General features: G+C 49.2%; 1 protein-coding gene across 2 annotated transcripts in view; it reads right to left on the bottom strand.

Moving 5' to 3' along the window:
• Positions 1 to 25,307, bottom strand: part of EEF2K (eukaryotic elongation factor 2 kinase) — an 85,084-nt gene that overhangs the window by 11,851 nt on the left and 47,926 nt on the right. The window contains exons 5-16 of one of the 2 annotated variants that reach the window (XM_010388599.2): positions 24,171 to 24,208; positions 23,546 to 23,717; positions 17,303 to 17,452; positions 16,799 to 16,931; positions 16,415 to 16,542; positions 15,495 to 15,696; positions 13,648 to 13,715; positions 10,930 to 11,007; positions 8,911 to 8,973; positions 7,240 to 7,374; positions 6,888 to 7,076; positions 24 to 148 (exon numbers count right to left, since the gene is read on the bottom strand). In XM_010388599.2, coding sequence (XP_010386901.1) covers positions 24 to 148; positions 6,888 to 7,076; positions 7,240 to 7,374; positions 8,911 to 8,973; positions 10,930 to 11,007; positions 13,648 to 13,715; positions 15,495 to 15,696; positions 16,415 to 16,542; positions 16,799 to 16,931; positions 17,303 to 17,452; positions 23,546 to 23,717; positions 24,171 to 24,208 — 1,481 coding nt within the window. The remainder of the gene's footprint in view (positions 1 to 23; positions 149 to 6,887; positions 7,077 to 7,239; positions 7,375 to 8,910; positions 8,974 to 10,929; positions 11,008 to 13,647; positions 13,716 to 15,494; positions 15,697 to 16,414; positions 16,543 to 16,798; positions 16,932 to 17,302; positions 17,453 to 23,545; positions 23,718 to 24,170; positions 24,209 to 25,307) is intronic. The other variant, XR_004055440.1, reaches the window with a different exon arrangement.

The raw sequence follows: 25,307 nt of genomic DNA, 5'->3' as shown, positions 1-25,307 counted from the left end.
CTCCTGGGTGACAGCTGCAGTACCTGTCTGGGCTGAGGTTCTGGCCTGTGTCAAAAGCTCGCGCCATTAGGATCATGGACTGCCTGTCGCCAGCTTCTGCGGCCTTCAGTAAATAATCAAATCCTTTGGTTTTGTTCTCTTCTGTCTCCTATTGATACAAACCAAAGAGGGAGAAAGAAGAGTGAATGAGCTTCACACTCGAGGGCTGCCAAGATCTCACTACTCAATCTTCACCCTGTTTTTTGAGAGCTCTGGGCTGGGAGGCTATAGAAGTGAGGTAGGAGGGGGCACTTGACTCCAGAGGCTTGGCTCAGACACTGGAACAAATCAAGGACAAGCTAAAACAGGGATGGGGGTGGGGAAAGAGCTTTTCATAAGACACGCCCACCAGTGCGCCATGTCAGTTTACCATTGTCAAGGCAACACTTGAGAGTTACTGCCCGTTTCCATAGCTATGGCCCCACAACCTAGAAGTTACTACCCTTTCCCTAGACATTTTTTCATAAACTGCCTCTTAATATGCATGTAATTAAAAGTAGGTATAAATCTGATGGCACAACTGCCCTAAGCTGCTAATTTCAGCACACGGCCTGTGGGGCAGCCCCGCTCCACAGAAGCAGTCACAGAGCTGTACCACTGCCTAAGCTATAACACTGCCACTTTGATAAAGCTGTTTTCTTCTACATTTGGCTCACCCTTGAATTCTTTTCTGGGTGAGGCAAAAAACCCTCCTGGGCCAAGCTCCAATTTGGGGCCTGCCTGCCCTGCGTCAGAAGTACACATCAGAGCCGGGCTGGGTGGCTCATGCCTGTAATCCCAGCACTTTGAGAGGTTGAGGCGGGTAGATCATCTGAGGTCAGCAGTTCGAGACCAGCCTGGCCAACATGGTGAAACCCTGTCTCTACTAAAAATACAAAAATTAGTCAGGCGTGCTGACGCATGGCTGTAATTTCAGCTACTCAGGAGGCTGAGGCACGAGAATTGCTTGAATCTGGGAGGCAGAGGTTGCAGTGAACCGAGATCGAGCCACTGCACTGCACTGCAGACTGGGTGACAGAGACTCCATCTTAAAAAAAAAAAAGAAGTACACATCCGTAGTTTTTAGTATATTCACAGAACTATATGACCGTCAGTCAATTTCAGAATGCTTTCACCAATCCAAAAAGAAATCTCATACTGCTTAACTGTCAATCTCCCTCTACCCCTACTCTCCGCATCCTGCTCAGCACTAGGCATCTATTAGTCTACTTTCTGTCTCTATGGATTGCCTATTCTGGATCTGGACATTTCATAATAATAGAATCATACAATATGCGGTCCTTTGCGCCTCTTTTCACTTAGCACAGTGCTTTCACGGTCCATCTGTGTTGTAGCGCATATCAATATTTCATTCCTTTTTATGATCAAATAATAGTCCATTGCATGGATGTATCACATTTCATTTATCCATTCATCTACTGACAGACAGTTGAGTTGTTTTTCATTTTTTGGCTATTATGAATAATGCTGCTATGAAGATTTGTGTACAAGTTTTTGTGTGAAAGTGTGTTTTTATTCTTTTGGGTTTATAGCTATGAGTGAAACTGCTGGATCACATATAACTTACCCGGTAAAAAGTAGACAATGCTGCAAATCAGGGTTTGATTTACTGTTTTTTTTTTTTTTTCGTAAGAAAGGGATAGAAAACATGAACACTACAGATGAAACTAACAAGTGGGTCATGTCTGTAGCTATTTTATTGTGAGGAGTGCAGGAAATTGAAGAAATATCCTTCCAGTATTTAAAACTACCATCTGTTTTAGGAAGGAGGTCGCTCACATCAGAGGCAAATGAAGTTCCAGTTCTAACATAGGTCTTTGTTAATTTCACTTTCATCTCATTTATGTCAGAACTACACTTCTCCATCAATTGCAACCATAGGTTGGCTACGGGTACAAGAGTTTGCAAAAATTGGTGCAAGTATTGGGTGAGAGTTGATGATATGAAATTTACTTTTCATTGTTATTTGTAAGCCGTATACCACATATTATTTTTTCTTGCTTTTTTTTTTTGTTTTGTTTTGTTTTTGTTTTTGTTTTTTTGAGACAGGGTCTTGATCTTTTGCCCAGGCTGGAGTACAGTGGCTCCATCATAGCTCATGGAAGCCTCAAACTCCTGTGGTATATGGTTTTTATCCTCCCGCCTCACTCTCCCGAGTAGCTGGGACTACAGGCAGGTGCCACCACACCAGGCTAATTTGTTTTTTGGGGGTGGCCTGAGATGCCACCCACCTTGGTTTGTAGAGATGGAGTTTTGCTACGTTGCCCAGGCTGGTCTGAAATTCCTGGACTCAAGCAATCCTCCTGCCTTGGCCTCCCAAAGTGCTGGGGTTACAGGTGTGAACCACCATGCCCAGCCTACCTATTCTTTAAATTAGCAAAATTTAATACATTTACATATATATGTGCATACATTTCCTTCCCACCCCCAAGAGCCAATTGTTAAATGTTCCCCAGCACACCACTGGCTGAATGAGCACAGAGATTAGAGAGAAAGGCCGGGTGTGGTGGCTCACATCTATAATTCCAGCACTTTGAGAGGCCGAGGTGGGCAGATCACCTGAGGTCAGTAGTTCGAGACCAGCTTGGCCACATGGTGAAATCCTGTCTTTACTGAAAATACAAAACTTAGCCAGGCGTGGTGGTGCACATCTGTAATCCTGGCTACTTGGGTGGCTTAGGCAGGAGAATCGCTTGAACCTGGGAGGTGGAGGCTGCAGTGAGCCAAGATCGTGTCACTGCACTCCAGCCTGGGTGACAGAGTGAGACTCCGTCTCAAAAAAAATAAATAAATAAAAAAGAGAGAGAGAGAGATTATAGAGAGAGACAAAAAAGTGAAAAATCCTCTCTTCCAACCAAACCTCCTCTTCACCATCTGAAACATGAAACAAAAACTGCTGTGGGTGACCCCCTGCCCACATGTCAAATGATGTAATCTGACTGAACCATAAGAAACTGCCAATATTCTACCATTTATGACCTTCCAAAATAGCAGTTTCATGAGGTTCTACCCATTATGCACGAGGTCAGTCACTACAGCAATTTTTGTGATATCAAAAGAATACAGCTGACTCAAGTGTCCATCAATAGCACACAGGTATGCCTCACACATATAATAGAACATTACACAGCTGACAAAAAGAATCGGGGAGCTGGCTGGGCGTGGTGGCTTACACCTGTAATCCCAGCACTTTGGGAGGCTGAGGAAGGCAGATCACTTGAGGTCAAAACTTCGAGACCAGCCTGGCCAACATGGCGAAACCCCATGTCCACTAAAAATACAAAAATTAGGCCAGGCGTGGTGGCTCATGCCTGTAATCCCAGCACTTTGGGAGGCCGAGGTGGGTGGATCACATGAGGTCACGAGTTTGAAACCAGCCTGGCCAACATGGTAAAACCCCACCTCAACTAAAAAAAATACAAAATTCAGCCAGGCGTGGTGGCAGGCACCTGTAATCCCAGCTACTAAGGGAGCCAAGGCAGGAGAATCGCTTGAACCCGGGAAGCACAGGTTGCAGTGAGCCGAGATCGTGCTATCACACTCCAGCCTGGGGGACAAGAGCGAGACTTCGCCTCAAAAAAAAAAAAAAAAAAATAGCCAGATGTGGTGGCGGGCACCTATAATCCCAGCTACTTGGGATTTAGGCAGGAGAATTGCTTGAACCTGGGTGGTGGAGGTTGCAGTTAGCTGAGATTGTACCACTGCACTCCAGCCTGGGTGACAGCCAGATTCTGTCTCAAATTAAAAAAAAAAAAAAAAAAAAAAAGAATCAGGAAGCTATCTCTATACCACTGAGGTAAAATGTCCACAGGACACTGTCAAGTGAAAAACACAAGGTTCAGGAGCGTGTGTATAGGATGCTAACTTTGGAGGAAAAAGCAGGGTGAAAATAGGAGCCCATTTCATATTTGCATATGGAAACTGTACTGGGCTGAACAATATCCTCCCAATATTCATGTCCACACAGAATGTGATCTGATTTGGAAATAGGGTCCTTGAAGATATAATTAGTTACACTGGCTGGGCACTGTGGCTCATGCCTGTAATCCCAGCACTTTGGGAGGCCGAGGCAGGTGAATCACCTGAGGCCAAGAGTTCGAGGCCAGCCTGGCCAACATGGTGAAACCCCATTTCCACTAAAAATACAAAAATTAGCCAGGTATGGTGGCAGGTTCCCAGCTACTCGGGAGACTGAGGCAGGAGAATTGCTTGAGCCTGAGAGGTGAAGGTTGCAGTGAGCAGAGATCCTGCCAGTGCACTCCAGCCTGGGTGACAAACCAAGTCTCCGTCTCAAAAAAGAAAAAAAAATTAGTTATATTAAGATGAGGTCACGCAGGATGTTAGGTAGCCCCTAAATCCTATATGACTGCTGTCTTTATAAGAGCAGAAGAAACATGGAGACAGGAACACAAGGGGAAGACGGAGACAGAGATTTCAGTGATCCAAGCCAAGGAACACTGAAGATTGCCAGCAACCCCCAGAAGCCAGAAGAAACAAGGAAGGATTCTCCCCTTGAGCCTTCAGAGGAAGGCATGGCTCTACTGACACCCTGATTTCTGGACTTCTAGCTTCCAAAACTGTGAGAGAGCAAATTTCTGTTGTTATAAGCCACCTGGTTTGTGGAATTTCTTAAGGAAATCCTAGGAAGTGAATACACTCTGGAATTGTTATTCAGAGGATAAGAGGATGGGGGGAAGGTGGGAGGAAGAGTTTTCACTGTAAAGCTTTTTTTTTTTTTTTTTTTTTTTGAGATGGAGTCTCACTCTGTTGCCCAGGCTGGAGTGCAGTAGTATGATCTCTGTTCACTGCAACTTCCGTCTCCCGGATTCAAGTGAGTCTCCTGCCTCAGCCTCCCGAGTAGCTGGGATTACAGGCACATGCCACCACACCTGGCTAATTTGTTATATTTTTGGTAGAGACAGGGTTTCACCATGTTGGGTAGGCTAGTCTTGAACTCCTAACCTGAGGTGGTCCACCCGCCTCCACCTCCCAAAGTACTGGGATTACAGGTTTACAGGTGTGAGCCACTGTACCCAGTCTAAGCTTTTTATATACATAAAAAAAAAAAAAAACTGTTTTGATTGGGCATGGTGGCTCAGGCCTATAGTCCGAGCTACTCCAGAGGCTGAGGCAGGAGGATCACTTGAACCCAGGAGGTCAAGGCTGCAGTGAGCTACAGTCATGCCACTGCACTCCAACTTGGGTGACAGAGTGAGACTCTGTCTCTAAAATAAATAAATAGTCTGGTGTGGTGGCTCATGCCTGTAATCCCAGCATTTTGGGAGGCCAAGGTGGGCAGATCACCTGAGGTCAGGAGTTGGAGACCAGTCTGGCCAACATGGTAAAACTTTATCTCTACTAAAAATACAAAAATTAGCTGGGTGCAGTGGCAGGCACCTATAATCCCAGCTACTTGGGAGGCTGAGGCAGGAGAATTGCTTGAACCTGGGAAGTGGAGGTTGCAATGAGCCGAGATTGTGCCACTGCACTCCAGCCTAGGCAACAAAGCAAGACTCTGTCTCAAAAAAACAAAAATAAAACAATAAATAAATAAGTTTTAAATCACATGAATGTAATTACCAATTCAAAAAGCTAAATAAATAAAGGACTTTTGAGTATCTTCCCACCCTTGAGTCTGAGATCCATCCACCTGCTGGGCCACAGCCAAACCCATCAAGGAGAGCTGATGCCCTGCAGCCCCGTTGAGCCTAGGCCACCTGTCCATGTGCAGCTTTGGCCCACATAATGGGGAGGATGGGAACAGATATACTGGGAGGATGTGCCCACCAAGGGCCTCTCAACTTCTCCTGGAAAAAGATCACATTCCCTGGGCCTTGCCAAATCCCATTCATTCAGTCCTTTCCTCCCTCTGCTCACGGACCAGGGACAGAAGAAGGAGCAGACCCCTGACACAATTTCCCTGCACGTCCACACCCTGCTGCTTCAGTTCCAGCTCTGCCTCAGCTGTTCCTGCACCTCTAGCTACACGGGTGCACCTTGTCCTTCACCTCTGGGCCTAAGCACATGCTGTTCCTTCTATCTGAGCTGCTCACCTCCCCCACTTGGCCTGGCTCACTCCCTTTGGGCCTTCAGGTCTAAAACAGATATCCCCCCAACTTTTTTGTTTTTTTGAGACAGGATCTCACTCTGTTGCCCAGGCCGGAGTGCAGTAGTGCGATCTCAGCTCACTACAACCTCCGTCTCCCAGGTTCAAGAGATTCTCCCACCTCAGCCTCCCGAGTAGGTGGGATTACAGGAGCGTGCCACCACATCCGGCTAATTTTTGTATTTTTTGGTAGAGGTGGGGTTTCACCGTGTTGGCCAGGCTGGTCTCGATCTCCTGGCCTCATGTGATCCACCCACCTCGGCCTCCCAAAGTGCTGAGATTACAGGTGTAAGCCACCGTTCTGGGCTAAGGTAGGTATCCCTTTATCTGTTCATTCCATGAATCTGTACCGAGCATCTACTCAGTGCCAGGCCCCAGTCACTAGAGATACATGCAGAAGTGATGAGCAGGAAGCCTGCACCAACCCCTCCAGGATCCAGTTACAGCCCTTCCTCACGTGTTTCCACTGGTGTCTTCTGCTTCCCCCATCACACTATGTTGTTATTGCCTGGAAACATGACTCACCTTCCCCTCCCTCTCCAAAGACAGAGATCGATTCTGCCAGTTTCAACTAACTTGGAGGGGCCTGCCCCAAAACTAGTGCCTGGGACATTTTTGTGGCATGTATAAACCTCAGGATAGAAGGCAGGTGAATGCATGGCTTCCAGGATGGGAGGCAGGTGAACAACAGGGTGACCAAGTCCCACCCCCACCTGCAGCTGGGTCCCCGCCACCTGCTCACCTTCAGAGAGACGTCAGCTAGGATGTGATGGGGCAGCTGCGAGTACATGAGTCCCAGGCCCACGATGGCCTCCAGCTCGCCCAGGTCGGCCGCGTGCTCCAGGTGGAAGACAGCCGACTCCCGGTCCCACTCCTCTCCCTTCTCGCAGAAGCGCCCACCCTCGTGGTAGCGCACCATGGCCAGATGGACCTGCCACACAGACTACAGTGTCGGCCTGGCTGTTTGGCAGGCCGAAGCCGCACCCAAGACCGCCCAGCCAGCCTGCGGGAGGAAGTGATTAGCGGAGGAGAGGCTGGAGCCGGGGGGCTCCAGGTTAGTGCAGACAGGGCTCCGAAATGGGCATCGCCGATACCTTCCCCAAAATGGACTTCCCGATTTTCTTTTCGAGGTCCAGAGCATTAAGCCTTTGCACTTCCAGGGCCACGGCCGAAGCCCTCGGCAGGTGGAGGCGGGAGGAGTTGAGGAGATTCCACTTCTCTACACAGACCTGAAGGGAAAGAACCGGCCAGAGAAGCGAGGGGCTGGGGGTAGATGCAGCATGACAGCTGTCAGCAGCCCCTACTACACAGGAGCCTGGCTAGAGGGAGACGGGGAGTGAACCCTCACGATGTCAAAGTTTATTGGCCATACATGGCTCCAATTTTTTTTTTTTTTTTTTTTTTTTTTTTTTTTTTTTTTTTTTGAGACAGAGTCTCACTCTGTCGCCCAGGCTGGAGTGCAATGGCACAATCTTGGCTCACTGCAACCTCCACCTCCCAGGTTCAAGCGATTCTTCTGCCTCAGCTTCCCGAGTAGCTGGGACGACAGGCGCACGCCACCATGCCTGGCTAATACGGTTTCAATTTTAATCATCCAAATTCCATCAGCTCATACGTTCAAGAGCTAGTGGAACAGATTTCAGCAGCTCAAGGAAGCGTTTCCCTGTCATTTACCAATCTGGATTTGGTTGGGGGTGGGTCTGACCCTAAACCACCCCTCTTCGCCAGCTCCTCATATAAGGCACCAGAAGACTCCCACTTCAGACCTTCCAGCAAATCCCCTTGCTTTCCTCTGCAAGTCACCACAACGACATGAGCAACATCAGCAGGGTGCTTTAGGAAATGGGTTTAAAAATCACATCATTTCTCCTGGCCGAAGATGCCCCGTCCAAAGGCTCTTGCAGGATACAGCCAGGCAGCTATGTGTGTGCACGTGTGCATGCTAAACATCTTGCAATGCACAGGGCAGCCCCCTCAACAACGAACGATTCAGCCCAGAATGCCAATAGTGCCTCACTTGAGCAACCCTGTTCCATACCTAACTGAGAAGATCCTAATCTGGCTACAAAATACCACAGGGTAAATAATCAGCGTTCTTGGAGATGCCAGAGTCATGCCTGTGGTGGAGGTCAGGGAAGGTTCCTGGACGAAGGGCCCCGGGGGTCCAGGCTTGGACAGCAGGTAGGATTTGAAGAGAGATGACAGAGGGGGAGAAAGGACCTTGCAGGTAGGAGAGACTTGCCTTAGCAAAGGCTCCAAAGGTGGGCGGTTCAAAGCGTGTGAGGGAATCACTTAGAGGGGTGGGTGGGGCACAGGGCTGGTCTTTCCCAGATGTGCTGATGCTTGTTAGACATACAAGTAAGGGTAACCTAGGGAAAGTTGCTTAAGAGCCCGGTTTTCTCATACATAAAATGGCGATGAGAGTAACATTAACCTGTCTCTCTGGGTGACTGCAAGAAGGAAATTGATACTGCAAAGTGCCTTCATGGCAGGCACTTAAGACAGGAGCCGTAGCTGTTGCGATTTCCCCTCCAGGATGGTGCTGTCCTGTTCTTCTCTAATCCTCCCCACAAATCCCCCAGCATCCTGTCCTGCAGAGGTTCAAAGAGCATTTGCCCAGGAGATTTGCTGCTTTGCAAAATCTTCCTTTAGCACATGTGCCAGACAGATGGGCAGGCAGCAGAGATATGAGACAGGAGAAACAGCAACAGAGATTGGAGGAGGCAGGGAAGCGGTGGTGACAAGGGTGCCCTGGGGCGCATTACCCGTCCAGAGCTGCCCAGGCTGTCTTCGTCGGACTCATACTTCCGGTTACCGTTTGAGTGGCCCTGAACGGAGGAAGAAATTACAGTGATCCAAAGCGCAAGGCTTCTTCCCAGGAACCTCTCCTGAGAGCTGGAACTAGCCTGGCCCTCACAGGTGACCCTTATCTCAGAAAATTGCCCCTATGTTCCCAGGTGACACTGGAACCCTTCTCTGCCAAGCAGAAGGAATGCTGGGTCACAGGCAGGGATGACACGTTGGTGCAGCCACAGCCTCACTGTCCTCCTCCCTGTGTGAGCAGGTGGAACTGACTCGATGGCGAAGGATCCCAGCACAAAGCCACTGGGGTAACGGGCTCCCATCCTACTGCATGTTTAGTTTATATTTTAATTTAGACATGGGCCTTGCTCTGTTGCCCAGGCAGGAGTGCAGTGGTGCAATCAAAGCTCACTGCTGCCTCAAACTCCCCAGGTTCAAGCAGTCCTCTCATAGTGCCTTCCCAAAGTGCTAGAATTGCAGGTGTGAGTCACCAGGCCCAGCTGTTTTGCGTTTTGCGATTTTTTTTTTGTTTTGTTTTTGTTTTTGCTTTTTGGAGACAAAGTCTCACTCTGTGGTTCAGGCTGGAGTGCAGTGGCATGACCTCGGCTCCCTGCAACCTCCACCTCCCAGGCTCAAGTGATTCTCATGCCTCAGCCTCCCGAATAGCTGGGACTAGAGGAGTACACCACTGCACCCAGCTAATTTTTGAGTTGAGACGGGGTTTCACCATGTTGGCCAGGCTGGTCTCAAACTTCTGGCCTCAAGTGATCTGCCTGCCTCGGCCTCCCAAAGTGCTGGGATTACAGGCATGAGCCACCACACCCGGCCAGCATGTTCTTTATTCACAATCATAAAGCTGAGATTAGAGGTGACCCAGCAAGGCCGGGCGCGGTGGCTCAAGCCTGTAATCCCAGCACTTTGGGAGGCCGAGACGGGCGGATCACGAGGTCAGGAGATCGAGACCATCCTGGCTAACACGGTGAAACCCCGTCTCTACTAAAAATACAAAAAAACTAGCCGGGCGAAGTGGCGGGCGCCTATAGTCCCAGCTACTCGGGAGGCTGAGGCAGGAGAATGGCGTCAACCCGGGAGGCGGAGCTTGCAGTGAGCTGAGATCCGGCCACTGCACTCCAGCCCCGGCGACAGAGTGAGACTCTGCCTCAAAAAAAAAAAAAAAAAAAAAAAAAGAGGTGACCCAGCAAGACAGGCCTTGATGTGCAGGCTCCATTTCAGCACAGAGTAACACCTCTAAATGGCAGATACTGTCTGAGGCCGCCCTCACCAGGATGCTGCTGGGAGGCTGCCCAAGGAAACTGACCTCCAAGGCCATCCTCCCCAGGGCCTCACCGGATACTGCCTATGAGTGGGTCTAGCTATTACCCAGGATCCTCTCTGCTCAGCAGCCTAGGGCTCCCACTTCACTATAAGATTTGTCACACATTATCAGCCTTATATCTAAGCCTCCACACTCGCCCCGTTACTGGTCCACATGATCCTGTTTTATCTTCTTTGCATTTATCTTTATCTGACATACTATTTTATTTTATTTTATTTTATTTTTGAGACAGAGTCTCACTGTGTCACCCAGGCTGGAGTGCAGTGGCACGATCTTGGCTCACTGCGACCTCCGTCTTCTGGGTTCAAGCAATTCTCCTGCCTCAGCTTCCTGAGTAGCTGGGATTACAGGCATGCACCACTATGCCAGGCTAATTTTTGTATTGTTAGTACAGACGGGGTTTTGCCATGTTGGCCAGGCTGGTCTCGAACTCCTGATGTCAGGTGATCCACCCACCTTGGCCTTCCGAAGTGTTGGGATTACAGCCATGAGCCACCGTGCCTGGCCTGAAATACTCTTTATTAATTTACTTGTTATCTTCTCAGGACCTACTCATATTCCCCCTTCAGGAAGGGGAGTTTTCATTTTCCTGGAGGATAAATGAGGCAACAGGTGACACCAGTCTCATTTCCTGGGGGTTCCTTACATGTTCTCGGGGCTCAGGGTCATCCAGCTCACCCCGCTTCTCACTGGGGTATCCGCTGTCCCCACTATTCTCAGAGTCCTGTGGAGAGAAGATGGCCTTAGGGTCCTAGTGGTCTCCTGAGCGCCTGGCAATGGTTATGACATCTGGACACCCCAACCGTTGGCTTTCTCCCCTCTGTCCCATTACCTAACACCCTGCTCCTGCTGTCCCTTGCCGACTGGGTGACAAGGGAGCAGTATAAGGTAACAGAAAGGACCTTGGGCTCTACAGTCAGACGACCTGGGCTCGAATCCTGGCTTTATTTCTTGCCAGCTGAGACCTTGGGTCATTGTTTTAACTTCTCTGAGCATCAATGTCTTTAGTTATGGGATTCATTATAGTCCCTACATCAAAGGGATGTATGGGTGAAACGCATTGTTACATTCTGAGAGTGTGGATCACAGGAAGTGCTTTACTGAGTGACTCACCCATTTCACAGGCAGAAAAACAAAGGCTATGACCCACGGACAAAAATATAGCATTGGGAACAATATTTACCACAAATAAGCCCTCAACCAAAACCACACAGGTCACCTGGGCATATTTATTTACTTTTTTTGAGATGGAGTCTCGCTCTGTCACCTAGGCTGGAGTGCAGTGGCACGATCTCAGCTCACTGCAACCTCCACTTCTTGGGTTCAAGTGATTGTCCTGTCTTAACCTCCTGAGTAGCTGGGACTACAGGCGTCTGCCACCACACCTGGCTAATTTTCGTATTTTTAGTACAGACGGGGTTTCACCATATTGGCCAGGCTGGTCTTGAACTCCTGAACTTGTGATCCGCCTGCCTCGGCCTCCCAAAGTGCTGGGATTACAGGCGTGAGCCACCACGCCTGGCCCACTTGGGCTATTTTTTTTTTTTTTAATTTTTTTGAGACAGAGTCTCACTCTGTCGCCCAGGCTGGAGTGCAGTGGAATGATCTTGGCTCACTGCAACCTCCGCCTCCCGGGTTCAAGCCATTCTTCTACCTCAGCCTCCGAAGTAGCTGGGACTACAGGCACCCGCCACCACACCGGGCTAACTTTTTATATTTTTAGTAGAGACGGGGTTTCATTGTGTTAGCCAGGATGGTCTCCATCTCCTGACCTTGTGATCTGCCCGCCTCGGCCTCCCAAAGTGCTGGGCATATTTTTTATTCTCCCAGGTCTGAGTTCTGTTCTGAAAGGGAATCTGGTATACTTTAGAATCTCTAAAACTTCAGGCATGTACCTACCAACACTGAATTATAGCCCTTTCTGCATGTCACCTGCATAATTAGCAACAGAATATTTTTATTTCCTTCTTTATTCTTGTAAGAAGTTTTTCTTTTGTGTGTGTGTGTGTTGGGGGGTGGGGGGTGGGGCAGGGTCTCACTCTGTTGCCCAGGCTGGAGTGCAGTGGCGGGATCTTGGCTCACTGCAACCTCCACCTCCCAGGTTCAAGCAATTCTCTTGCCTCAGCCTCCCAAGTAGCTGGGATTACAGGTGTGAGCCACCGCACCCAGCTTCTACTAAGAAGTATTTCTTTTTTTTTTTTTTTTGAGACTGAGTCTTGCTCTGTTGCCCAGGTTGGAGTGCAGTGGTGCGATCTCTGCTCACGGCAACCTCCACCTCCTGGGTTCTAGAAATTCTCCTGTCTCAGCCTCCTGAGTAGCTGGGATTACAGGCGCCTGCCTGTAGTACACGGTTAATTTTTGTATTTTTAGTAGAGATGGGGTTTTGCCATATTGGTCAGGCTGGTCTTCAAATTCCTGATCTCAAGTGATCCACCTGCTTCGGCCTCCCAAAGTGCTGGGATTACAGGCGTGAGCCACTGTGCCCAGTCTCTACTAAAAAGTATTTTTTTTTTTTAAAGACAAGATCTCACTCTGTCACCCAGGCTGGAGTGCAGTGGTGTGATGATGGCTTACTGCAGCCTCTGCCTCCCAGGTTCAAGAGATCCTCCTACCTCAGCCTCCTGAGTAGCTGGGACTACAGGTAAGTGCCACCATGCCTGGCTAATTTTTATATTTTTTTGTAGAGATGGGGGTCTTGTCATATTGCCCAGGCTAGTTTCAAACTCTTGGGCTCAAGTGATCTGCCCACCTTGGTCTCCCAATCTGCTGGGATTATAGGCATGAGCTACCATGCCTGGCCAATTTTACTAAGAAATATTTCAAACACACACACAAGCATAGACAGTATTATAATTTGCCACAATATACATTTGTGAGAATGCAAATAAGATGCCCTCAGTTTCTTACCACCAAGTCAACCCAAAGCTGCAGGAAATGTTCTGTTTATCTAACGGGAGAGCTAGGTGTGAAGAGCTAGAACACGTGGCTTACTGTGCTATGTGTTACACATCTAAGACCCAGTATGGGGGCTCTATAGGACAACCAACACATGTGGGGTCAAACCAAACCTGGGGCTGAGCCTAGCATTTACTACAAGATTGCATTGTTGCTGACTGGGAGTCCCTCTTCCCTAACCATCTCTGGGAACTGCAAGGGACCCACCTTTTCTCAGAGGAAAGCTCAGCCTTGGGCCGGAGGCTGACATTCATCTGCATCCTCCCTTATTCCCCCATTCTATGCCTTCCTGGCAGTGCCTGGACTGGGCTGCCCATCTCGAAAGCTGAAGATTCACTCTGGGAGTGAATCCACTTCTCCTATCCCTGCCGGGGTCTGAAGCCTGCAGCCTCCCTCCCTTCACACTCACCCGGTGGTTGTCTAGATGATCATGGTCTCTGGATGCCATGTTATCGAGGTCACTGAACACTGGCCAATCTGGGCAGGGAAAAACAGACATCATGTCCTGGTTCCACTACTGGAACATGCATTAAGACCAACCCATGGCCTAGGGCAGCCCATACCTGCCACCAAGCCATTTTCTTTTTTAAGCTTTAAAGAAAGGCAGAAAAAAGGAGAATGTTATCAGCACCTGGAGGTTAAAGTTCTTCCTTGAGAACTTATTCTAAGTCTACTGTTTGCCAGCTACATGATTCTGGCCAAGTGGTGTCACCTATGTGTGTCTTCAGGGTTGTCACAATGCAATTTTCCTTGTAATGTGTTTTTCAGCATATGTGCCTGGCCACCACTTGGTCCTCAATAAGATGCAGTTGTGAAGGAAGAAAAGATATTTGAATATCTGGGGCTCAAGAAGTGGGCCTTGGACAGCTTCAAAACCAACCATCTCCAGCTGAGGGTGGTGCCTTACGCCTGTAATCCCAGAACTTTGGGAGGCTGAGGCAGGTGGATCACGTGAGGTCAGGAGTTTGAGACCAATCTGGCCAACATAGTGAAACTCCATCTCTACTAAAAATACAAAAATTAGCTGGGTGTGATGGCATGCACCTGTAGTCCCAGCTACTCAGGAGGCTGAGGCAGGAGAATCGTTCGAACTCAGGAGGTGGAGGTTGCAGTGAGCCAAGATCATGCCACCACATTCCAGCCTGGGTGACAGAGTGACACTCTGTCTCAAAAACAAAAAACAAAAACAAAAAAACACCAACCATCTCCTGGGGGTTCCCTATCTCTCTCTCCTGTCCTCTACAGCCAAATCTGTCTGCCTGTTTTTATAACAGGCACTGTTTGTAAGAGCAGTGTTTACATTTTTAAATGGATGACAAAAATTAAATTTCACCATCTATGGAGTTTTATTGCAACACAGCCACGTCCACTCATTTAAGTATTTTTTATGGTAGCTTTCGTGCTCCAAATACAGAGACTGAATGAGCTGCAAAGCTTAAAATATTTACTCTCTGGCCTTTCAAAAAAGTCTGTTGACTCCTGTTCCAGACTATTCTGAAGACCTTCCAGTGGAAACATGTAAAGGGCTTCTTTAATGTTTGATACTAAAATCTTTCTCTCTTCCCAAGGTATCAAAATGAGAAAAATTAAAAAACTAAATAATAAAATCTTGCTCTCCTGCTCTGAGCCTCCTTCCGCTTACACTTTCCCTGAATACATGACTTCCATCTCTTTAGGCCAACACCCTGGGGTCAGTCTTGCCTCTGTCCTTTCCTACAAACTCTCGTCTGAATCATCAGCAAACTCCATTCTTTCAGCGTCAGAAATAACGATCCTGTTTTTCTCCTTTGACCCATTAGTATCACGTTCATAGCTTTTCTAACATTGAACAATCCTCAGATTCCTGTGAAATACCTATTTAACTGTGACAGGTGAACCTTTAACATAGTACTATTTTTATTTGTTAATATCTATTTAGATTTTTTTGTTGTTGTTCTCTCTATATACACAAAAATTTTAAATAAGGTTGGGATATAATTTTCTTTTTTGGTATGTCAAATTTATTATATGAGTTTTGCTGGTTTCATAAAACACACTGATAAAAGTTACTTTGTTTCCTACAATAGGGGTTGTTTTTATAGCATTTGGATGATCTGTTTTGGAAGTTCACTCAATGAAACTCACCTATAAAATCACTGCGGCCATGAACCTTTTTGATTAGCATGTCTGATTTTTCTAACATAAATGAAAGCCGGTTTAGTTCTGCTCTACCTGTCCCCTCCAATCACAGTGACTAAGGACCGAACTGTCACTCACGAAGGTGGTCTAGCTTCTGGCTGTGTGGTGTGGCCGAAGATGGGGAAGAAGGGAGAGAGTCGAAGGTCACATCGCTCATGTTCTCATCTCCAGAGTTCTCTGAAAGGGGACGGAGCAGGGGTGGCCGGCTCCCAGAGAGGGTCCTTACTCGGGGGCTCCCACATTTTTCCTCTGTTCCTCTCAAGATGGTCTTGGCTGATTGCTGGGGACATTAACAGGGATACTCATGTCACGCATGCACCCGCTGGGAAATAAAGGGCTCTTCCTGTTGTTCCCTCTAGCCCTGAAACCCCTTCATCCATAGCTCCTAAACATGCCTGTTTAGTAGCTGATACATTGTCTTAAAAAACAAAAAAGCAGTAGGGGATTAAACCTAAGGCCAAGAAAGGGCATCTGGAACAGAGGCTCAGAGGACCTGCCAGCATCCCCTAAAGCACTGACCACATTCCACAGCCCAGAGCTGGAGAAAGCATCCCACTCTATGTCCAGCATCCCAAGCTGGTCTTTGCAGCATTCTCTTGTCTCTGGTCCAAGTAGCAACGGGAGGGATGGGAGTTATCTTGGTGAGGTGCCTGGAGAGCCAGGTCTAAGACTCGTTCAGTCATTTGTCAATACATCACACAAACACACACACCACACACCTTCTCACTATCTCCACGTGCCTGTTCCCCTCACTCTGATAAAAAAAATGGGCCCAACCTAAGCAGATACCAGCTGCTTGATTGTAAGGACACTCAGGAGGGCTTTGTGCACTGAGCTGGAGAGGACGGGCTGGGGCATGGGTGGGACAGATACTTCCAGCCCGGTATTCGTCAGTTAAGCACTGCTTGACCTGGCTGTCACCACACAGGGGAGCAGGGCTTGCTTTGCGGGTAGCAGAAGGGCCTGCCAGGCCAAGCAGGATCATACTGGGCACCCACCAGCAGCTTGGTGTTCTGATTCACCGCGTCCCTCTCCCGGGGTGAGAGGTCAAAGGGAGCAAGGCCCATGCTCTCGCAAATCCGGTTGCAGGCATGAGAGTAGAAGAAGAGCGCCATCCCACGGACACCTGTGGACAGAGCGGGGGTGTCTGGAGTGTTGCTTTGCTCTGTGACGGGGACAGGCAGTGGTGGGCCTCATACACATGGCCAGGGCAGGTATAAAACGTGCCAAGCTGGGAGGCATCAGACATCCAGGCTCCCGTCTCCATGATCTTGAAAAAGCGCATACAATGTCTCAGCCTATTTCCTGGGCTGTACAAAGAGCTCAGAGGTTTTAGCAGGGAGCGTGGTTTCTGCGGAAACAGCCTGGCTTTCCCCACCTACCTAGGTTGCCGTCTCCAAAGTCAGTGCCTGTCTCTGTGTGGATCTGTGGGTCAGTGTAGAGATCCCCAACTCCTTGGATGTCCACCACTATCAGCTGATGGCCGGAACGCTCAAACGTGAAGTGACTGAAGGCCTACGGGGGACAGGAAGGAAAATGAGATGTCAAGAGACAGGCTGAGGGCTGTGTAGGCACTGGCCACGCCTCTGTCCATGCTGAGGGGCTTTCTCTGCAAGGAGTTATATAGAGGAAAAGACAAAGGAAAAAGGCCTCTTCAGTTGGGCGGGGACCTTGAGCTGCAGGTCCTGTGGCCATCTTAGGTGACAGAAGCTATCATGGGGTGACGGGTGTCTCGTTACAGAGTCTCCTTCTGAATGCTCCAAGAGGCTTCTCTGGGGGTGAGACTCCAAGCCCACAGGGACCTTCCTCTTTAGGGGCTGAGCCTGGCCAGGATCTCACCCCAAGGGCTGTGGTGGGCAGAGGGTGATGGTGAGCCCAGGCCTCACCTGCGGCGTCAGGCGGATGTTGTCATCACGGACAAAGCCAGAGTTGGAATTGTACTTGATGTACTTGCCCTCGATGTAGTGCTCCAGGTGGAAGAGGGGCTTGCCTGGTCTGTCCTTCAGCTCGATGATGCACATCTGCATGATGTCCACCTGGTGGGATGGGGAGTGGGCTCAGGTGGGAGGGCCCAGGCGCACCTCCTCTGAGAAACCGCAAGGGGAGTGCTGAGAGGAACTGGCCTGCCTGGGCTCAGATCATGGCTCCATCACTTACTAGCTCTCTATTGCCGGAGCTCCTGGTGATGCCCAGAATCTAATCTCCTCTTTTCCTTTCTTTTTTTTTTTTTTTTTTTTTGAGACGGAGTCTTGCTCTGCCGCCCAGGCTGGAGTGCAGTGGCCGGCTCTCAGCTCACTGCAAGCTCCGCCTCCCGGGTTTACGCCATTCTCCTGTCTCAGCCTCCCGAGTAGCTGGGACTACAGGCGCCCGCCTCGTCGCCCGGCTAGTTTTTTTTTTTTTGTATTTTTTAGTAGAGACGGGGTTTCACCGTATTAGCCAGGATGGTCTCGATCTCCTGACCTCATGATCCGCCCGTCTCGGCCTCCCAAAGTGCTGGGATTACAGGCTTGAGCCACCGCGCCCGGCCCATTTTTTTTTAAATTAAAAAATATATATTTTTAGGCTGGGCACGGTGGCTTACATCTGTAATCCCAGCACTTTGGGAAGCCGAGGCAGGTGAATCACTTGAGGTTAGGAGTTCGAGAACAACCTGGTCAACATGGTGAAATCCTGCCTCTACTAAAAATACAAAAATTAAGGCTGGGTGTGGTGGCTCACACCTGTAATCCCAGCACTTTGGGAGGCTGAGGTGGGCAGATCACCCGAGGTCAGGAGTTCAAGACCAACCGTGGCCAACATGGTGAAACCCTGTCTCTACCAAAAATACAAAATTAGCCAGGCATGGTGGCACATGCCTGTAATCCCAGCTTCTTGGGAGGCTGAGGCAGGAGGATTGCTTGAACCTGGGAGGTGGAGGTTGCAGTGAGTCAAGATTGCACCACTGTACTCCAGTCCTGGGCAACAAGAGCAAAACTCCGTCTCAAAAATAAATAAATAAATAAATAAATAAAATAAAAATTAAAAAACTAGCTGGGCGTGCTTGCATGTGCCTGTAATCCCAGCTACTCAGGGTGTTGAGGCAGGAGAATCACTTTAACCTAGGAGGTGGAAGTTACAGTGAGCCAAGATCACGTCACTGCACTCCAGCCTGGGTGAGACTCTGCCTGGAAAAAAAAAAAATTTTATTTTAGAGACAGGGTCTCACTCTGTTGCCCAGGCTGGAGTACAGTGTCATAATCATGGCTCATTATAGCCTCGAACTTCTGGGCTCAAGTGATCCTCCCACCTCAGCCTCCCAAGAAGCTAGGACTACAGGCATGTGTCACTACACGTGGCTCATATCTACATTTTTTTTTTTTATAGAGACGAGGTCTCACTATGCTGCCTAGACTGGTCTTGAACTGGCCTCAAGCAATCCTCTTGCCTTCCAGCATCCTCCCAGAGTATTAGGATCACAAGCTGCAGCCATTGTGCTCAGCTCTGTTTTCCTGTGAGTTTTAAAAGGGTACACAGCCACCCACTAGGAATGATATTACTAAGCTTCCCTTGCACATGACTGTGCCCGGCCAATGGGAAGTGAGCATTGTGATGATGTAACTTCAGCCTGCCCTGTAAGGTGGACTCTGCTTGGGAGCCAGAACTGATTATGCGGTCCACGGCAAACCCCTGAGGGGATGGCAGAGAAAAAAGACCAAAGGAACCAGGTCTCTAGATGGCTTCAAGGAGATGAGGCACCAGCCTGCCCCAAGCCACCCCCCAATGCAAGACCTCCACACAAGTGAAAAAGAAACCATTTCATGTCTGCACATATTTTGGGTCTGTTTGCTAAGCAACTTAGACTATGCCTTACTGTAATACTGCGAATTTGGGCACATTTCTGAATTTTACCTCTCTGTGCCTCAGTTTCCTTACCTGCATAAACAGGGTCTTAGACTCAGTCTGTAAATTAAAGTTATTGATGCAAAAAGAAGCCAGGCAATGTTTGCTTTTATTTTTTATTTTATTGAGACAGAGTCTCACTCTGTTGTCCAGGCTAGAGTGCAGTAGCACAATCTTGGCTCACTGCAACCTCTGCTTCCTGGGTTCAAGCAATTCCTCTGCCTCAGCCTCTCGAGTAGCTGGGACTACAGGCACCCGCCACCATGCCTGGCTAATTTTTGTATTTTTAGTAGAGATGGGTTTTACCATGTTGGCCAGGCTGGTCTTGAACTCCTGACCTCAAGTGATCCACACCCCGGGCCTCCCAAAGTACTGAGATTACAGGTGTGAGCCACTGCGCCTGGCCACTCATTTTATTTTTATCAGGAGCTACAATTCTAGAGAAATATAAACCAACCTCTAAACAGCAGAAATATAAACCACCCACTAAACAGTTTTCTCCCTGCAATGGGAAATTATAGGGAACTTTGACATTCCTTGCTGATTTTTTTTTTTTTTTTACAAAGTCTATGTTTAATTTTGTACACAGAAGAAAATGTACAAATAGTACATATGGTTTATAAAGTGGAGTAGGGGAGATTAGGGACTCTAGCTTGCACCTCTTGCTCTGTTGCACAAGGACTCATCCTTGGTCCCCATGTCCCCCTCAATGCCACTTCCTGGGAGGATTAGGTCCAGGTTTCCCAAGGAAAAGACCATCCACAGAGAGTGGGTCACCAGACATGCAGACAATAGCTGCAGAGGCCGAAGGGGTCCTGATCTGAGAGGTGAGAACTTGCCCCAAACGAGGACTCAGTTGGTTCTGAGAACCAGCCTGAGGGGAAGGCAAGGAGGGGCGGTTCTCAGAGGGTTCCGCCCCAAAGGCTGGTTCCATTCCTACAAGGAAACTTAGAACAGGGCCACCTGCTGGGCCAGAGGGCTCCCTGGGCAAGGGGCAGTGGCACAGCCACAGTGGACAGCCAGCACCTCCTCAACCATGTCCTTCTCCCTCCCTTAAGTCAACCACATTACTACTACTACTACTACTACTACTACTACTACTACTACTACTACTACAACAACAACAACTATTTGGGGATAGAGTCTTGCTCTGTCACCCAAGCTGGAGTGCAGTGGCCCAATCTCGGCTCACTGCAGCCTCTGCCTCTCATGTTCAAGTGATTCTCCTGCCTCAGCCTCCCAAGTAGCTGGGATTACAGGCATGCACCACCACGCCCAGCTAATTTTGTATTTTTAATAGAAATGGGGGTTTCACCATGTTGGCCAGGCTAGTCTCAAACTCCTGACCTCAGGTGAGCCGCCCATCTCAGCCTCCCAAAGTGCTGGGATTACAGGCATGAGCCACTGCGCCCGGCCTACCGCATTATTATTTACTGGACACCTAGGCGCTAGGAGACAGCAGTGAACAAGATGAAATAAAATCTCTGCCTTTAGGGGAGAGAAGCACCTAAAATATTAACTACATGAATGGCACACTAACTGCTCCAAAGAACAGAAAAAAAAAAAATCCAGAATGATGTGGCAGAGGTGACTGGGGTAGAGGGACCGCTTCTTAGGGTGGTCTGAGATGGGCTGGCTGAGGTGACACAGGATCTGAGACCTGAACTACAAGCAGCTAGACATGCAAGCATCACGGTGACACAAGATGCCAGCCAAGCCCACAGCCAGGGCCAAGGTTTTGGGGCAGGAACAAGCTTGTGGAGGAAGAGAAAGGAGGCCAGGCTGGAGGGCCGCGAATTGCAGAGGAAGCCAGAGCCCCCCAAGGTGGGGACTGTGGCTTCTTGCACCTTCCCCAAGTATGCTTCATCAAGGGCCCTACAAACAGCAGGTGCTCAATAAATCCTGCACACCCAGGAGACTGTGCCTTGTATGTAGTAGATGCTCAGGCTGTGGGAGATCTGAGCTGTGGGCGTATGCAGGGCAGAGGCATGGATCCTTCCTCAAATGCTCAAAGGCAACAGGGAATTCTGCTTGGTCTCAGTCACTCATCACCCTAAGGACTCAAATGAAGGTGCCAACCTAGCAGGGGGTTGAAAAGCCTGCATTGGAGCCCTGGCTCCAGCTCTGGTTGGGCAAGTCATTTAGCCTCTTTGAGCCCGGAGTCCCCAAAGAGCGGACATAGTATCCAATCTGATACGGTCTGGCTGTGTCCCCACCCAAAGCTCATCTTGAATTGTACCTCCCATAATTCCCATGTGTTGTGGGAGGGAGCTGGTAGGAGATAATTGAGTCATGGGGGTGGTTCCTCCATACTGCTCTCACAACAGTGAGTAAGTCTCACAAGATCTGATGGTTTTATAAGGGGAAACCCCTTTTGCTTGGTCCTCAGTCTCTCTTGTCTGCCACCAGGTAAGATGTGCCTTTTGCCTTCCACCATGATTGTGAGTCCTCCCCAGTCATGTGGAACTGTGAGTCCATTAAACCTCTTTTTCTTTTATAAATTACCCAGTCTTGGATATGTCTCTATCAGCAGTGTGAAAACAGACTAATATACATTACCAGCTTTTTCTTCTGCTTTTTCTTGGGAATCTCACCTTTTCCAGTCTCAGTCCCTGTGGTCTCGGTGGAACACCTACATTCCTAGCTCTAAGGGCAGGCACATGGCTAGGGTGTGCCCAGTCTGCATATTCCCACCCGTTGGCCACTGTGTGTGATTGGTTCAGCAATAGGGATCTGACCTAATCAGAGCCAATGAAACCCAGCTCTGGGGCTTTTATTGGAACTTCTGGGAAAATAAGTTTTGTCATTCTAACAAGAACTTGGGCCTGCTGGGGGCCAGAGTGCTACCACAAGTGCAGAAGCTGCCTGAGAATGACGCCAACCCAGAAGAACATCCAGATCAGAGATGGAGGAAGATTCTGACAACCTCACTTTAATCCTGAATCCAGCCGGGCGCGGTGGCTCAAGCCTGTAATCCCAGCACTTTGGGAGGCCGAGACGGGCGGATCACGAGGTCAGGAGATCAAGACCATCCTGGCTAACATGGTGAAACCCCGTCTCTACTAAAAATACAAAAAGCTAGCCGGGCGACCTGGCGGGCGCCTGTAGTCCCAGCTACTCGGGAGGCTGAGGCAGGAGAATGGCGTGAACCCAGGAGGCGGAGCTTGCAGTGAGCTGAGATCCGGCCACTGCACTCCAGCCTGGGCGACAGAGCGAGACTCCGTCTCAAAAAAAAAAAAAAATCCTGAATCCAGCCATGCCTGTGGCCAGCATTATTTTTCAGTTACATAAGACAATGAATTATCTTTTTGGATTAAGCAGTTTGAGTGGGTTTCTGTCATTTGCAAACAAAAATCCTGACTAATAGATCCCATCTGTAATTGAGGATAAAAACGTTCCAACCTCAGAGCTCTGTTTTTAGGAATAAATTACTTTGGAACAGGAGCAATGGCTCACGCCTGTAATCCCAGCCCTTTGGGAGGCTGCTTGAGGCCAGGAGTTTGAGACCAGCCTGGGCAACATGGCAAAACCCTTTCTTGCTTGAGGCCAGGAGTTTGAGACCAGCCTGGGCAACATGGCAAAACCCTTTCTCTACAGAAAATACAAAAATTAGCTAGGCATGGTTGCATGCCCCTGTAGTCCCAGCTACTCAGGAGGTGGAGCTAGGAGGATTGTTTGAGTCCAGGAGGTTGAGGCTGCAGTGAGCTGTCATCACGCCACTGCACTCTGGCCTGGGCAACAAAGAAAGATCCTGTCTCAAAAAATAAAATAAAATAAAATAAATGACTTGGTTCATCATACTCAGTAAACAGTGGTTGTTATTAGCTACTATTAAGAAGGTGAAAGAGGCCAGGTATGGTGACTCACACGTGTAATCCCAGCACTTTGGGAGGCCGAGGCAGGCAGATCGCTTGAGGTCAGGAGTTCAAGACCAGCCTGGCCAACATGGTGAAATCCCATCTCTACTAAAAATACAAAAATTAGCCGGGCGTGGTGGCAGGAACCTGTAATCCCAGCTACTTGGGTGGCTGAGGCAGGAGAATCGCTTGAACCCAGGAGATGGAGGTTGCAGTGAGCCGAGATCACACCACTGCATTCCAGCTTTGGTGGTGGTGGTGGGTGACAGAGCAAGACTTCATCTCAAAAAAAAAAAAAAAGAAGTTGAAAGAGGGACCCACCATGGCCCTCTTTCCCAGACACTGTGCACAGCTGCCCCGGCATGAAAGGGGGCAGGTAGGAGGGCCACACACCTGCTTGGGGGGCTTGTGCCGGTTATACTCTTCTCCCCAGAGCTTGGCCTCCATCTGTAGACGCACGTCCTCAAAGTACACATCCCGGTCTACGGGCTCTATGTAGCGCTTCGCCACGTAGTTGGAGGCTCCCTTCCACTGCTGGGCGTGCAGGAAGGTGGAGAGCTTCTTCCTGTGGGGAGAGGCAGCAGGGGGCCTACCTGGGTACTCTGGGGTTCACCAGGGACACAGCCCTGGTCCTCAGGACAGCAAGACCCTGTCTGACCTGGATGGGTGACTGGCGGCAGGAACAAAATGCAGGAACTAGGAAGGACTTCCCCACCCCTCTGCATCTTCAAAGAATTGGAATGGGGGGATTAAAGGTCACTGTTAAAGGTCTCCTATCCCATTTCCCTTGACCTCTCAACACCAGGGCAGGGTGCTCCCTATTCCCTCTGAGCCCATCTTCATAGCCAGGCCCAACGTGTGGCCCGAGGGAGACCAGATGGAGAGGAACCTGGGCTACAAGAAGGCAGAGGCGACCCTGGCTCCATTCCTTGGCTGCAAATGTCCTCCTAATGCCTCAGCTCTGAGGAGCCTGGGGGGACTCTGGGCAGGGCCCCAAGAGTCAGGCTGAGTCACTTACGTCCGGAAGCACTCCCTCATTGCTCCTCGGCCGAAGGGCTGAAAGACACCACATAGAGTGTTATCAGTTCCCATGCCCCACCCAAAAGGGACCCTAAGACAGGAGGTGCTCCCCTTGCATGCCAACCATCAAATGGGTGCCCTGGGCCTCTTCTCAATCCTGAAATTCCCGGGGATCTCCCTCCTATGTCTCAGCACCAAAGCCATAGAGGCCTTCCAACCCAGAGGCTGCCGAGATGACAAGGACCCCCCATTCCTCCATCCCAGCTGAGGGGAAGAACGCACGGGGGCAGGATGTTGGGGGAGGGACAGTGCATCTCAGAGGACATTTTCACAGCCCAGACTTCAGAATAAAAAAAGTGGAGACAACCTACGTGTCCAGCAACAATATACTGGAAAAATCAACCAGGTCGATTCCTTCAACGAAATACCATGCAGCAATGAAAACCAACGCAAAATGTTGACCAAAAGAACACCTGCAGTGCCAGGAACAGTGGCTTATGCCTGTAATCCCAGAATTTTGGGAGGCTGAGGCAGGAGGATCGCTTGAGGCCAGGAGTTCAAGACCAGCCTGGGCAACATCACAAGACCTCCCTCTCTACAAAAATTTTAAGGCTGGGCACAGTGGCTCATGCCTATAATCCCAGCACTTTGGGAGGCTGAGGTGGGTGGATCACCTGAGGTTGGGAGTTCGAGGCCAGCCTGACCAATATGGAGAAACCCCGTCTCTACTAAAAATACAAAAATTAGCTGGGTGTGGTGGTGCATGCCTGTAATCCTAGCTACTCGGGAGGCTGAGGCAGGAGAACTGCCTGAACCCAGGAGGCAGAGGTTGCAGTGAGCCAAGATCACACCACTGCACTTCAGCCTGGGCAACAAGAGCAAAACTCTGTCTCAAAAAAAAAAAAAAAAAAAAGAATTTAAAAATTGACTGGGTATGACGGTGCACACCTGTAGTCCCAGCTACTCAGGAGGCTGAGGTGGGAGAATTGCTTGAGCCCTGGAGTTCAAGGCTGCAGTAAGCCAAGATCATGCACCACTCTACCCCAGCCTGGGCAGCAGAGCAAGACCCCGTCTCCAAAAAAGAATACCTGTTTTATGCCCCCACTTATTTGAAGTAAAAAAAAAATAGGCAAAA

The sequence above is a fragment of the Rhinopithecus roxellana genome, chromosome 20 (assembly GCF_007565055.1).
Source record: "Rhinopithecus roxellana isolate Shanxi Qingling chromosome 20, ASM756505v1, whole genome shotgun sequence".
Lineage (NCBI taxonomy): Eukaryota > Metazoa > Chordata > Mammalia > Primates > Cercopithecidae > Rhinopithecus > Rhinopithecus roxellana.
The sequence above is the reverse complement of the archived record's forward strand: the minus strand, read 5'-3'. Positions and strand labels throughout refer to the sequence as shown.